The 13,386-nt window shown below is 36.5% G+C and overlaps 1 protein-coding gene across 6 annotated transcripts in view; it reads left to right on the top strand.

The window, feature by feature from the left end:
- Positions 1–13,386, top strand: part of LOC107227835 — an 80,743-nt gene that overhangs the window by 12,183 nt on the left and 55,174 nt on the right. For 5 of the 6 annotated variants that reach the window (XM_046732254.1, XM_046732253.1, XM_046732252.1 and 2 more), the window contains one exon: positions 4,477–4,703. In XM_046732254.1, the coding sequence (XP_046588210.1) occupies positions 4,477–4,703 (227 nt within the window). The remainder of the gene's footprint in view (positions 1–4,476; positions 4,704–13,386) is intronic. The other variant, XM_046732255.1, reaches the window with a different exon arrangement.

Below are 13,386 nucleotides of genomic sequence, written 5' to 3'. Positions count from 1 at the left end.
TGTCACAGAAAAATGTAATTTTTTGTGTGCGCGTGTGTGGTGTTTTCGTAAAAAAGTTTCATCTTTTCGAAGGTTAAATCCATCTTGAAATGAATCTTTAATAATTACCGAAAAAATGCAAATGGTATAAAAATGAATTGTTTTTATTTTTTGAAAACGTAGACATTCTGGAGTACACCCTGAAATTTTTAGACTAGAACGAAAATGGGATCATATAATATATAACATATAATTATAATGGCACAGATATTCGAGAGATACAGAATATTTTTATTCACAAAATTCGAGATGCGTGGAATACTTATACTGTTTTTATTATAGTCCTATTTTTAACCTATATGTACTGGAAATTTTTATTTCTTAAAAAAATGAAAATTTATTGTCATCTCCGTCGCTTACTTACACAGTTCATACTAAAAATATCGGAAAGCCGCATTTTTCTTCAATTTCTGAGGATGTACTTTTAAAATGTATTTGATATTCCGAAGGATCGGGTTCTTTTTATTTAACAAAAACATATTAGCTCATATTTCTTCCGACAACAGAGAACGCTAAGTATTCAAAAAAACGAAGATCTAGTTTGAAAACGTAATGGAAAATTAATTAGTGCACAACGTTGTTTTTCGTTGCCTAATCGGCTAAAAATTATAGGATTCTTACATTTAGTCCGCACACAAACACACACACACAACATGTCTCTAAATTGTAACAAAATGGAAATATTTACTTGAAAAAATTGACCGAACGTTACGATTGAATACTCTAGTAGGTACTGTTGTGAACTTGCCAGTGTCATTAAAAAATCTGTCATTATACATTAAAGTCCGAGAAAAGAATTTTGGCATGTATAATACGTAGATGCTAATTCGGGGAAAAGTTTACGTGTGAAAAATATTTTGATAACATGTTTTATTTCTCTCTTTCATCAATGAATCACAAAAATTGTACGAAGAAGGAAAAGTTTTTGCGAATCTAGACGTATGTATTAGCAATTCCCCGCAGGGAGAGGCAATACCCATGCCAAGCTCCTCCAACCCAGTCGTCGGTCGGTCCAGACCCAGCGGGAATACGCCATCCCCAATATTCCACCCCCCCCTCCCCCTCCCTGCTCCGCGCCCTGAGTTCGCCTAGTCCGCAGTTCCCCTCCACTTTTCCGGCAGGGGTGGGTCGATAGTCGGGATCTCTTGTGTAGGTAGGTAGGTAGGTAGGTAGGTAGGTAGGAAGGTACGGCCGTAGCGTCAGAGGAGCTGTATAACCGGTGCTCGGATAATTCCGTCCGGGTCCATACATCGTTTTATACTTTACAAGCAGCCCGTTGCAGATCCGCTCGCGAATATTTTCAAATGCTTCTTGTGGTAATACTGTATGTATATTGGACATAGCCATATGCTGTTGCGGACCTTTTTTTTGCAGAGTTCGTTGAGACCTTGAAAACTCTTGAACATAACTTTCCTCTATCCTTAAGAGGATCCGTTTAGCTAGTGTTCGCACAAGTGTGGGATCCCGTTTCGAATTGGCTTACAAATATCGTTATATCTTTGAAACTATTGACATGGTTGTAACGAAATATAGTCTAAAAACTGGCCAGACGTCGTAGCTATCCGCAGAAACAAAAATAATGAAAATCGGTTCGGTAGTTTTGGAGTTATGATCGAACATACGGACGGACAGACAGAGAGACATTGAGTATTATACGGTGCGAACTAACCGCTAACGACGGAATGGTTCGTCGTTTGCTATAGTTTAATAATGCGCATGCGCTAGAATCCGAGAGCAGTTATTTGCCAGGGCGACCAATCGTGGGGAACGTAACCTCAAAAATTTGTACAGTTGTCGCTGGCGTTTGTATTCAACACCGACACCTGTGAAAATTTTTAAGGTTACGTAAATCGCTGCGAACTGATGTCTAAATTTATGACGGTTGGTCACCCTGGCAAACAACCGCTCTCTGATTGTAGCGCATGCGCATTAAACTGTAGAAGGTAACGGACCATTCTGTCGTTAGAAATTCACACTGTATACGTAGAGATGATGAAAAAAAGATGAGCTTTGACGATTTCTCTTCTAGAACGCGGTTACTTATGGCTTTACATTGTCTTTCATTCGGTACGTTTTTGATTTCATTTTCTGTTTTTTATTTTTATTTTGGTCATTCACGTCTTCTTCACTTTACACTAACATACTGTGTTGGTTCATGGAATTGTTACGTGCCGGCAATTTTTATCTATAATTGTCTCATGGTTATGGATTGTTCGCAGAGCGAGGAGTCGGGCTAACGTGAACCGCAGAGAAATTGAATCTCGATCGGTAAAATTTACTCTTGTGATTTTGCCGAAATACAGGTGTGAATTTTTGATAAAATTTGACACCGTACTGCATAAGTTTAGCCGGATTTTTTCAATGTTGAATTGCCTGCATGAATACAAACACGAGTCTGTTTATATATATATTGGACTGTTTTAATCATTTTTATTTTTATTTTACTCTGAGCTCCTCTGCCACAAAAAAGTAAGATTTGATGTCCCAGAGATAATTCTTTAAATAGACGATTCAGTTGTTTGAGGTGCGCAGGATTATTAAAGTGGCTGAAAATCGTGAACGATATTGTAGAGAGAAGAGTAACTTTATTAATCGAAGAGTATAATGATAACATTGGCTCAAAGAGCGAAAACAATTTACTACCTAAATTGTATAGAATCATTAATTGACATGAAATTTCAATAATTTGGACTGAAGAATCAGTTTATTAATAATAAAATGACGATTCGATCATTTATTCAGGCCTCACAGGCGTAAATTAATAAAAAACAGGAAAACATATGTTTGAATATTTTGCTTTTTTCTACTTATTTTCAAATGTATAACTGCGAATACGGGAAAAGGTTATGAGAAATGTTCCATCCAATACCAATGCAAGAGATAAATGATAGAGAGAAGTCAGAAAATTTGATTTATCAAATTACGTAACGTATTTTCTATTTATAATTCCCCGATATTCTGCAATCAAATATATTCGCATGTTTTATGATTTATTCGGCTTGATCGTCGAAAACTCAAGTTTCACTTATTCTGGGTTTTGATAATAAACGAAAATATATCAGAGAAATGTTTAGCCTCAAGTCCACAATTTGGATACATTACAACCAAGGTTCGCTTACTCTTCTGTATCGTATTATTAGAGATTTCCATCAAGCATGATCGGCCAAAATTTCAAGTACGTTATACTTTTTGACTATTGAATTTGTGCAATACGATGGTATTTTTAATATTATTAAATTATTGCAGGCATAATTTTTGCGGTATGCTACGTCCATACTTTTCTCAAATATCTCCAAACACTCCCAAAAATTCTCGACTTGTTTCAATATCTTCCAAGGTCTCGTACGTAGTATCCTCCCATCATTTCGCTTACTAAACCTTCCCTACGAGAGATTAGTATATTTCCTAATATAACCGTTTCTAGTCACTTTCGAATTCCAAAAGTACATAATTCGTAGTAAAGAGGTTGGTTGACCAAGAAATGATACTTATTAGTAATTTTATTACGAAATTGTCGAACATCGAGTGTTTGTCAAATTATTATATATTCATAACAGATACGAAAATCACATTTGAAATAAAATACTACAAAGCATATGAGAGGATCAAGTATAGATGTTTCATTTTAAATTGCTTCAAATTAATTAAAAAAACCACTAGATTCGATCGCTTTCACCCTACGATAGTACATCTTATTCAGAAGACCATTGTCTGCAAAGTCGAGGCTGAAACGCATTTTTTTTTCAGTATAACCGTTTCAACATTGCTGTTTGTTGATCATAATCAATATCTATCTGTGTTATATTGTGAAATTGAATACGTAACGATACCAATTAGGTGTCCCGTGAGAAAACATTGTGTCAGAGAATTTGGAGAAAATAGTGTACTGGATAACACAAGCCACAGAATAGAATGATATCGAACGATTCTACTTACAGATTTTTAACACTTTTGAAGCGATGTGAAACGATGCATCGATACCTGATATCTTTCCAATAAGTTCCTTTTTTTTTTTTTTTCTCAAAAATATCTTCGCAGCTCTTAAGAATATAATATTTATTCTATAATAAATACTCAACGTACGTCTATCTCGTGCTAAATTTTATAAAATGTATTGAGTTTTGGCAGATTGATGTTACTAACGTTATTGCAACGACGCATGTAGAGGATGACCGTTATTTCGCAAAATTTAGACTTGTCCGAAACCCAGTATATACCGTAATAAATCAATAAATGGTCTCATTTTGATAATTTACCTTTATTCAAGTCATTCAAAAATCGGAAGTAGTAGTCATTTTTTCCCCCAATGTCTCGTTACGATAACCTTACCAACTTTCAACCTCGTCCAATATCCTCAATTACACTCCCACGACCACGGTGTGGAATTGATTATAGAAAATAATAATGAAAAAAGTCACGATCGATCTATAGGGAAAGATGTTTGTTGCAGTGCATAATGCGTTAGGTCTGATGGAGATGGAGGTGGGCAAACAAGTCCAGGTCGTGGGTGGACTCGGTGGTCCGGTTGGGGGAGACCTTCACCACCATCATCATCCCCACGGTGGGCATGGGCACCCCCTCGTTACAACGGCCACCTCGCCACGGGTTCAGCCCCAGCACAATCAGCATCCTTCGGCAAGATCAACGCCCGCACAGCTGCTCAGGTAAGGCCAAATACGGTACCATTTATTCAACGAAAATGAGACACACGGATGTGTAAAAGAATGCAAGATAACGTTCCTGCAATCCTCGGCACGATGCATTGTAGATTTCATATCTTATATATCAGACACTGATTATGACTTTTGTTTCCAAGCATTGGTGTTGAATGTAGTACGTCTATCCATGAGGCTGAAGTTGGTAATATTAACGTAACGAAACATCAGGGGAAAAATCATTATTGCGTAGTTTTAGAATAACTGATGAAGATAGCTTTTCAAAGAAAGAGTATATTTTGTTTGTTTGTCGTAGTTTACTGAGTTTTAGACATTGCTAAAGGTGCAATGTAATGATTTTTTCTAAACATGCTTCGTTGCAGTAACGTTACTAACTTCATGCTCATGTCTATCCAGCCTGCTCGTGAATTTGGTGCATAATTCAGTGCTTGGAGAGCAAAAATTATTCATATTTGAATCAGATAAAGTCCATTATTCCTGTTTTGATCTGAGAAAATTTAATACCGTAACCACAACTGAACGCTTTTAACCTCGCACCTTTCGAGTCCTTCAGAGAAGAAATTCCAATTCTTAGTACTGTCAACAAAATGAATGCGACTTCGTGAAAGTTATGATGTCGCCAAAAAAAAAAAAAAGGGGGGGGGGGAAACATGTCAACATCACGTGGACAGTGTAATAGTTGCATGAAGTTTTTGATAAAAGCATAATGAATCTGATTTAGCATAACGTCCTGTAATGTTAATTGCTCAACATGTTTTCACTCGCGTAACTATAATTTTAAAGGTGGGACCTCTGGATATGGCTTGTAGAAAAAAAAAATCCATACAACTGTGGGCTTAACATTATCGTTGTGAATAATATTTGCCTAGATAAAACCATCTTATCAGCCTAAAGTTTTATGTTCACGACGTCTTATCTTCAGTTGTATATGTGATATGGTATATTACGTACACGACGATACGTAATTGCAAGATTCTTCTTCACCACGAAAGACAGTGTAAATTTACTCGAATATTACGTGACAATTGATTTTGCGAAGCGCAAGTACTTTACACAAACACACCTGAACTATTCATTTCAATAATTGTAATATTATATGTATATACTGGGCTATAGTTTCGCTTTGAAGCAGATGATTTTGATGACTCAGGGAGATTGTCTGCTCCAACACTGTTAAAGTTGGAGAGAAAAAAAAAGAACAACTACCTATATTATGTGTATACTGATTTAAAGGATTTATTCAAATGGCTGTTGCGCAATAAGCAAACGAGAGAAATCCGAAGTGTAATTTTTTTTATTTTGGTTAAGGTCAATACACCGGTAAATCGGCGGTAAAGAAAGTACAGGACATCAACGATTAATATAGCCAGGTCAACTATCGATTCAGTTACATACTCCAATTGATGTTTTCGCGTAATAAGTGACGAGGAAATTACCACCAGTCACTTCAATATCGTGGATATTCATTCATACCGTATCATTCGAGTAACGCTAGTACAAAGCTACACCTTATCTCCAGGGCACGAGGGAATCGGGGTGGAAGGAAAAGTAAATGTGAAACTTGAAATTTCCTTCATTTTCCGCAACAGAGAAGATATTCGTAATCCTCCTTTCTATTCCGTCGCTACAACTGACTTACCTGAGTAGCTTGCTTGCTTCGTATTTTGTTTGCCTTTTGCGTGCCGAGGTTAAGATAGTCGGGCAGTAATTTCGGAAATGTTTAATTCACATGAGTTTTATTTATATAATTTTTTAAGTAATTTTCAACAATCCTGTAAAGTTTAAAAATGATTCACCGTTTGGTTACTGAGTTTTTTTGATTTCAAAGTTGAGCTATTTTACGTCGTGTAGAGATAGAGACTGGGATAAATACTGATAGTTTTGAGTTGGTTGTTTAGAATAATATGTTTAGGATAGGGAAAAAATATTGAATAAGATAAAATGGGTATTCAGGAATAATATATTATCAATCTTTTGTCAGTTTTGTCCGTCATTTAATAGTTGAAAACATAATCTAAAAAAAATTATATTGTAATTTTGGTTTGATTGTACATTTGGCAACGTCGCAAGCATGCACATTACGCATGGTATTTAAATTATTTGTTTTCTGCTTCTTAGATACGGTATTGGTAAAACACTTCGTTTTTATTTATTCTTTGCGAATCTCCCCTTAAATCGTAACTGATCCGACATTTTGATTCACAAAAGTAAAGGTTATAGCATGGTAAACACCCAAGGTTTAAGCAAACACAAGAAAATCACGCGACGTTGCCAAATTTCTTTTCTCATTCGTCGAGGAACACAGTACTCACGATTATCCGTCGGATGGCGTTACTGTCGCTATCGAACAACCTTAAGGATGAATTATCGGCCTCGACGTTCTTAAACAGGAGTTGTATAAAAACAAAAAACAAAATAATAGAGAACTGTTTGTAAAATCTCCAACAATATTATTTGCTATAACGATACTGAACAAGACTAACATTCACCTAACACAAGATAAGATATCTAAAACTTAAGAGAATGTTTTATCATTAGCTAGATCAAAATGCTTAAACTCTTGCGTTTTTCACCTGCTTCTAATGTTTTAGGGCTTATTTTCATCACGATAGAGATCTCCAATTATCGGCTGAAAATAATTTAACAACTGATTATCTTCAGAGTGGATAAAAATAGATTTGTGTAAGTACGGTAAAACAGATGTTCGTCGACAAATGTAAGACTTCTTTAACGTTTTTCAGATGATTTGTAGAAATCTAGCTAGCTAACAACATGCCCAAATATTAGAATTGGGTTTTCTAATCATGAAACCTTATCTCAAGTCATCGATATATTGCTATGTGATCTTCGAATTTTCTCGCATAGATTAATTTAAACGACATATCAGAGATGTGGTTCAATTCGTGCTCGCTAACATCGGAGGTTTTTACAACGGTTTTCTCTCTTTCTCCTTGCTTTTGATTCGGGCGAATCGTTCGACTCAACCTTAAAATTGACCATTCGTAGTGCATGTAACGCAGTAGGCATTACTTACTCGTAGAGGCCAAGTTGTCGGCGAAACGCAAGGAAGCGTAGGCCGTAAATGTGGATGCTCAACGACGACGACGACTTGGATAGATCGGAGATAGCTGGTGAGCTCGAGGCCACTGCAGGCTAGCGGATTCCTACGAAGCCTAGAAACTCATAAGAGCTATTCTATTCCATTCCATCCTATACAGTCTATAAGTTGCGACGACCCGTTCGCATGAGAAATCGCTTCGTGAATCGTTCAACAACCTGTCGATGATAAAACAACCGCTTCGAGTCAGCCAATGCATCATACATGCTCATATATTATATCTAGGTATCTAGTTTTAACCTTCGCAATACTGTCCATCCGGCGGCTTGGACTTGTAACTGTACTTTAGTTGGAGATATTTTTACATCAGTTGTATAAAAGTACAACGTCTTACATCAGGTTGATATTCGTAACCTTCATGTAGGATAGGATGAACCGTTTTCGGCCATCTTAGTATCGTATAATGTAGTCATCGATTGATCCATTTGTGGTGGTCATATCAATTACGTGTGCAGAAAGGCGTGGCCACAAATGACATACAGAAGTATTTCGCCAGCTTTGATCATAGTAGTATTTGATTTATAAAACATTGGGCGTTGAACAGTTCCGTTTAATATTACCTGTAGAGTAAATTTTTATAGTTAATACAATAATCGAACAGATTGATTTTATCGCTTATAGAAACAAGTAATACATTCAACAACTGTACTGCCAGGAGTGGTGCATTTAGACCATATAAATTTGCATTTTTAGGGGACATCGTTTCTTTATTTTGCGCAGTGTTAGGATTGTCTGAAATTCAGTGAATCGTATAACAGTTGAAAACATAGCCTGCCTACTTTACCAATCCATTTCCATCGAAGTTTTCCTCATGTTGAAAAATAGTACGTTTCTTTCAATGTTTCGTTACACTATAACGTGACTAACTTTAACCTCCTAACGGCGCCGGTCGATTTCAGGTCGACTCCTATGGTGATAAAAGAATTTGTCTTCTAGACGCGAAATTATAGTATTACGGCTTCACACTAACGTTGTACGTAAAAATTGTAAGGTCTACAGAAAATCGTTTTCTCTACAGATCTCGATGTGGCGACACTATCCGATAATTATGAACGACAACGTTGTTATAACTTACCATTCGTTTGGCTTGCCAACATCCGTCTAGGTATAGGCTATTCGAGAACACGTTACTCTACTTCTCTGTTTCTCTTTCATTTTTATTTTTGACCTTTGTCGCAACGCGTGTACACTAATATTTACTGCATCTATAAAAATATAGGTATATATACGTACATACAGTAAACCGTGATTGGTATAATAATACTCGCAATTGTACACAACAAATGTTATACTTCCTTGACAATGAGATAGTGATACGTGTGTACATATAACAGATATCAAAATAGGATCTAAATCTCATCTCTGCCTATATAAAACTGAACGTCTATTTTATATCTGTATGTTCGCTTATAACTTCAGAACTACTCATCCGATTTTGATTATTTTTTCTCTGTGGATAGCCACAATATGTGGCCAAGTTTTAGTTTATATTTTATTACAATCAGATCAATAGTTTTAGAGATATAAAGATATTTGTAGACCCGTTCGGAAGTGTATCCCAGACTTATGCGAGCTCTGACTAAACTCTTACAGACAGAGGAAAGTTACGTTCAGTTTTCAGGGTCTCGACGAGCTCCACAAGAAAAAAGTCTGCGAGAGTATATGGCTTATATGTTTAATAGTTTTACCGCAAGAAACATTTGAATATATTGAAAATCTTCGGTAGGACCTTATTTTCACCACAATGATCGCCGAATGCCGCGTGACGAGTACGTCGAGAAGGATCTGATTCCTGTACGTATATATATATATATATATATATATATATATACATACACACATACATATGTATGTATATATACATACATATGTATGTATATATGTATACATAATTTTATTCCGTGCGAGTTATATAGCGGATGTGCCTTTTTCGTTGGTTTGCTTTTCTTCATCTTTTTTTCCTCCATCTCTTCCTCACACGGTATGCGCGTAGATATTTTTTTGTGCGTGTACGATTATATGATTTTCGGTTCCTTTTGCGTATTTATATAGTTCCTTTTTTTTTTTTTATTTTTATTTTTTGTTTTTTATCGTTTGTTTTGTTTGCGCGCCGGTTCTCGCCTGACGATCGTTGTTCCTGCACGAGGCGCGCGGGAATTTCGCAAGTTATCGCAAATCGAGCCTGCTCCCGGGTGTTTTATACGCGAGAGACCGGCTCGATTTATCCTTCGTCGTTTATGTCCCTCTAACCTTTGCGCCGTGTTGCCGTGTTTCTCCTCCTCCTCCTCCTTCTCCTCCTACTTCTTTTCGGTGGGACAAGAAGCTATCTAGACTTGGCAACAACGCGCCTGATTACGTGCCGGTAGCGAAGTATACGAGCGGCTAACGCACGTGTTCAACAGCTGACCGTAAAGTTCAATCACTTTCGCGTTTCTTGCAGCTAAGTTCAGATTATTATCGTTGATATTGACGACACGCTGCTGCTTTTATATCCATTGCAGGATGTTCATTATTCTATATTTCAATACGTGTGTATGGGAATGCAAAATAGTTTCTCAATCTAGTCCTTTTTGTATACGTACGATGAATTTAAAAATTACGATAACAAAGGATTCGCATGAATTTTTAAAAAAGTACTATTAAGTTTCATAAATATACACGTAACGGGCATCGATTACTCTATTTCAATGTAATTCTTGTTCCGATTTGATGAATATAATACTTTGATATTGCTCCAATACTTTTTTTTTTGTTGTTTGCAAAAACGAGGTCCGGTAATCGTGCACCATTAGATGTGAGTCTCTCACTCGTGTACGTTTCAAGTACTACTTATCTATACTCAAGAGTTTTTCTCGAAAGAACCTGTCCGACAATTGCAACTCAGCTAGTTTATAAGCGTAGCCAACTTCGTAAAAATGTTATCAGCATGGTAGGCAATGTGGTTCTTAATAGGCGAAAAATTATGGTTGACTATCACTTGTCAACCGGGCGATTCTAGGGAATTTGTTTCTGTCAGCTAAGGTTTGCTTCAGGCTGTGAGCCGCTCAAAATTAAGCAAGTTCAATCGCGCGCGCTACGGGCAAGTCCTTTCAAGAAAAATTCTCACTATATGTAGGCGCGTATTATATACATATACCTATGTTGGTTACATCGCTAAATGATAATAATAATAGTGATAATAACAAACATGAATACGTTATTATACATTACTTACATATTAATTATATTCATTCTCGTGTATTACCCGGGTGTATAACTGACAATGACCGAGCGTCATACCCGCAGCATAGAAAATTTACGAATTATTATTAGTATTATTATTATTATTGTTGTTGTTGGTGTTATTGTTATTATTGTTATTATTAAATCGATTTATTAGGTGTTCTACAATTCACTGTGCACTTTAGATGTAAGTGAAGTAGAGAACATAAAAATTAAAGACTCTTTTCAAGCAGAACAGTTTCAATTTAGAGAACGGGACAAACACAACAGAGATCTCTCAGTAAGTAACATTGAATGTGCAGATTACTTTGTATAAAATTTGACAGCTCCGAGTCCATAAACGCGGACAATCACTGATTAATTACAGGCGTCCTCATGATGCGAAAAAGTTACCTAAAACTCAACATTCCAGCCTGTTGATCATCAGCAATATTGATGATATATTATTTATACCTTCCGAAAAATGATCAAATTATACATTTTTTCCAAATACATGCTTCAAAGACGATGGAATCGTTGAAATTCAAACAAGACAACGACTCGATTTCGAAAGAATTGATTAAATATTCATCACGGAAATTTTTGGACGACGTCTGCAGAGCTTCGCGAAAGCACTACCAAAGAATAATGTAGAGATCTATATACCTAAGCAGAATTGAAAGAATCGTCACATGCAGCAGGGGCTGACGGTTAAGAAGATAACGAGCACACTTCTCCTGCACTGGCAGCTTTTTCGGGACGCACGGAACCTTGAACTACACTTCTTGTGATTATCTATTACTTTTTCAGTTTATGTCCAAGTTTTTGCGGAACGATATATCCGACAACACGATATTCGGTGATTTGAAGCGCGGAATCTTTGCCCAATTTCATAATTTGTCATAATTTATTACATATCTCTCGTTCGCCGTAGGTACATTAGTTCCTTACTCGTGAGTTTTTAACTTTATTGCTTGTCAACGGGTGACAGTGCAGACTCTATTCGTATTCACGACAACAACCAATCGAACTTGTGAGTCAAATGAAATTCCCGCGACGTGCTTCTTTGTCCCCCCCGCTCGCACGTTGTCTCGAGAGCCATTGAATGATAATTTGCAGGAATATAGGTAGTATATTAATACAACAGTGAGTTTGCAGACACCTGCGCATCCTCAACGTTGTACATCTGCCTGAATATTTCCAAGTTTCAACCATCACTGATTTCTCAACTTCTCTTGGTACTTTATATCTATAATACGACTCGCGCTTGTCGTTTACAGATCACTCATGTATAGAAGTAACGAACTATAGCAATTAAACGTCCGGTTTACCGTACAATTAGGCAATCATCTGTCTAATTTATATTATTTCAGATTATAGCAATGTGTGGGGTTTCTTTTTGCTGGTACAATTAGGTCCAAACGTTAGTTTTTTTTTAACACAAGTCGACAAAGTGCTCAAGTTGTATCGTGTGACTTTACTATTTGTAATATCGTATAAAAATGTACAATCATTCCAGTTTTTTAGCGAAATTTTACAAAATCATAGTATAGTACAATTTGACTGTTGGACTGGTTCAATTTTAATATAAATAATAACATATTTGGTCTCGTAGGTCTTGAAAATTCGACTTCAGTCCGTCATTTTGCACCAGAGTTATTAAAAGCTCTGATATTTTTTAAATATCGTGTTTTGGTTGCTCCAACGTAAAAAATGTTGGTATAATTTTAGAAAATAATTTAAGCATCTGCACTATTTGGATTCATATACCTATCGAGAGTTCTTTTCGAAAGATCATGCTCGACAATTGCAAATCGTCTAAATTATAAGCGTAGCCAACTTCGTAAAAATGTTACCAGCATGGTGGGCAGAATTACCAATATGTAGCTGATCGCGGCGACGCCGTGAACTGGTCGTTCTTAATGGGTTGTTAACCAATCGATTCTAGGGAATTTGTACTTGTCAGCGAAGGATTGCTTCAGGCTGCGAGCCCGGATGTTAGCCAATCAAAATTAAGTTGGGTTACACGCGCTACGAGCAGATCCTTTCGAGAAGAACTCTCGGTATAATATAAGAGGATATTCACGATTACATTTTGGGAATTTTTGCAAACAAACTGAATCTAAAATCCAATACTTGATACACCGGGGCGATGGTGTCCAAAACTCATTTCTAAACCTTGCCCAACAAAAAATACGAGAAAGGGTATTGCCCTGAATCTGAAACAGTGTAATGTTTATTACACACACACACACACGCATTTATATTGCATGTATATTATACAACTTGGTAGCCCCGTGTGCCGGAGTTGTTCATTAAAATTTCAAAGTACGACACCGATTCGAAGACAGG

The sequence above is a fragment of the Neodiprion lecontei genome, chromosome 2 (assembly GCF_021901455.1).
Source record: "Neodiprion lecontei isolate iyNeoLeco1 chromosome 2, iyNeoLeco1.1, whole genome shotgun sequence".
Taxonomy (NCBI): Eukaryota; Metazoa; Arthropoda; class Insecta; order Hymenoptera; family Diprionidae; genus Neodiprion; species Neodiprion lecontei.
Note: the sequence above shows the minus strand (reverse complement) of the source record. Positions and strands in the feature narration are given on the sequence as shown.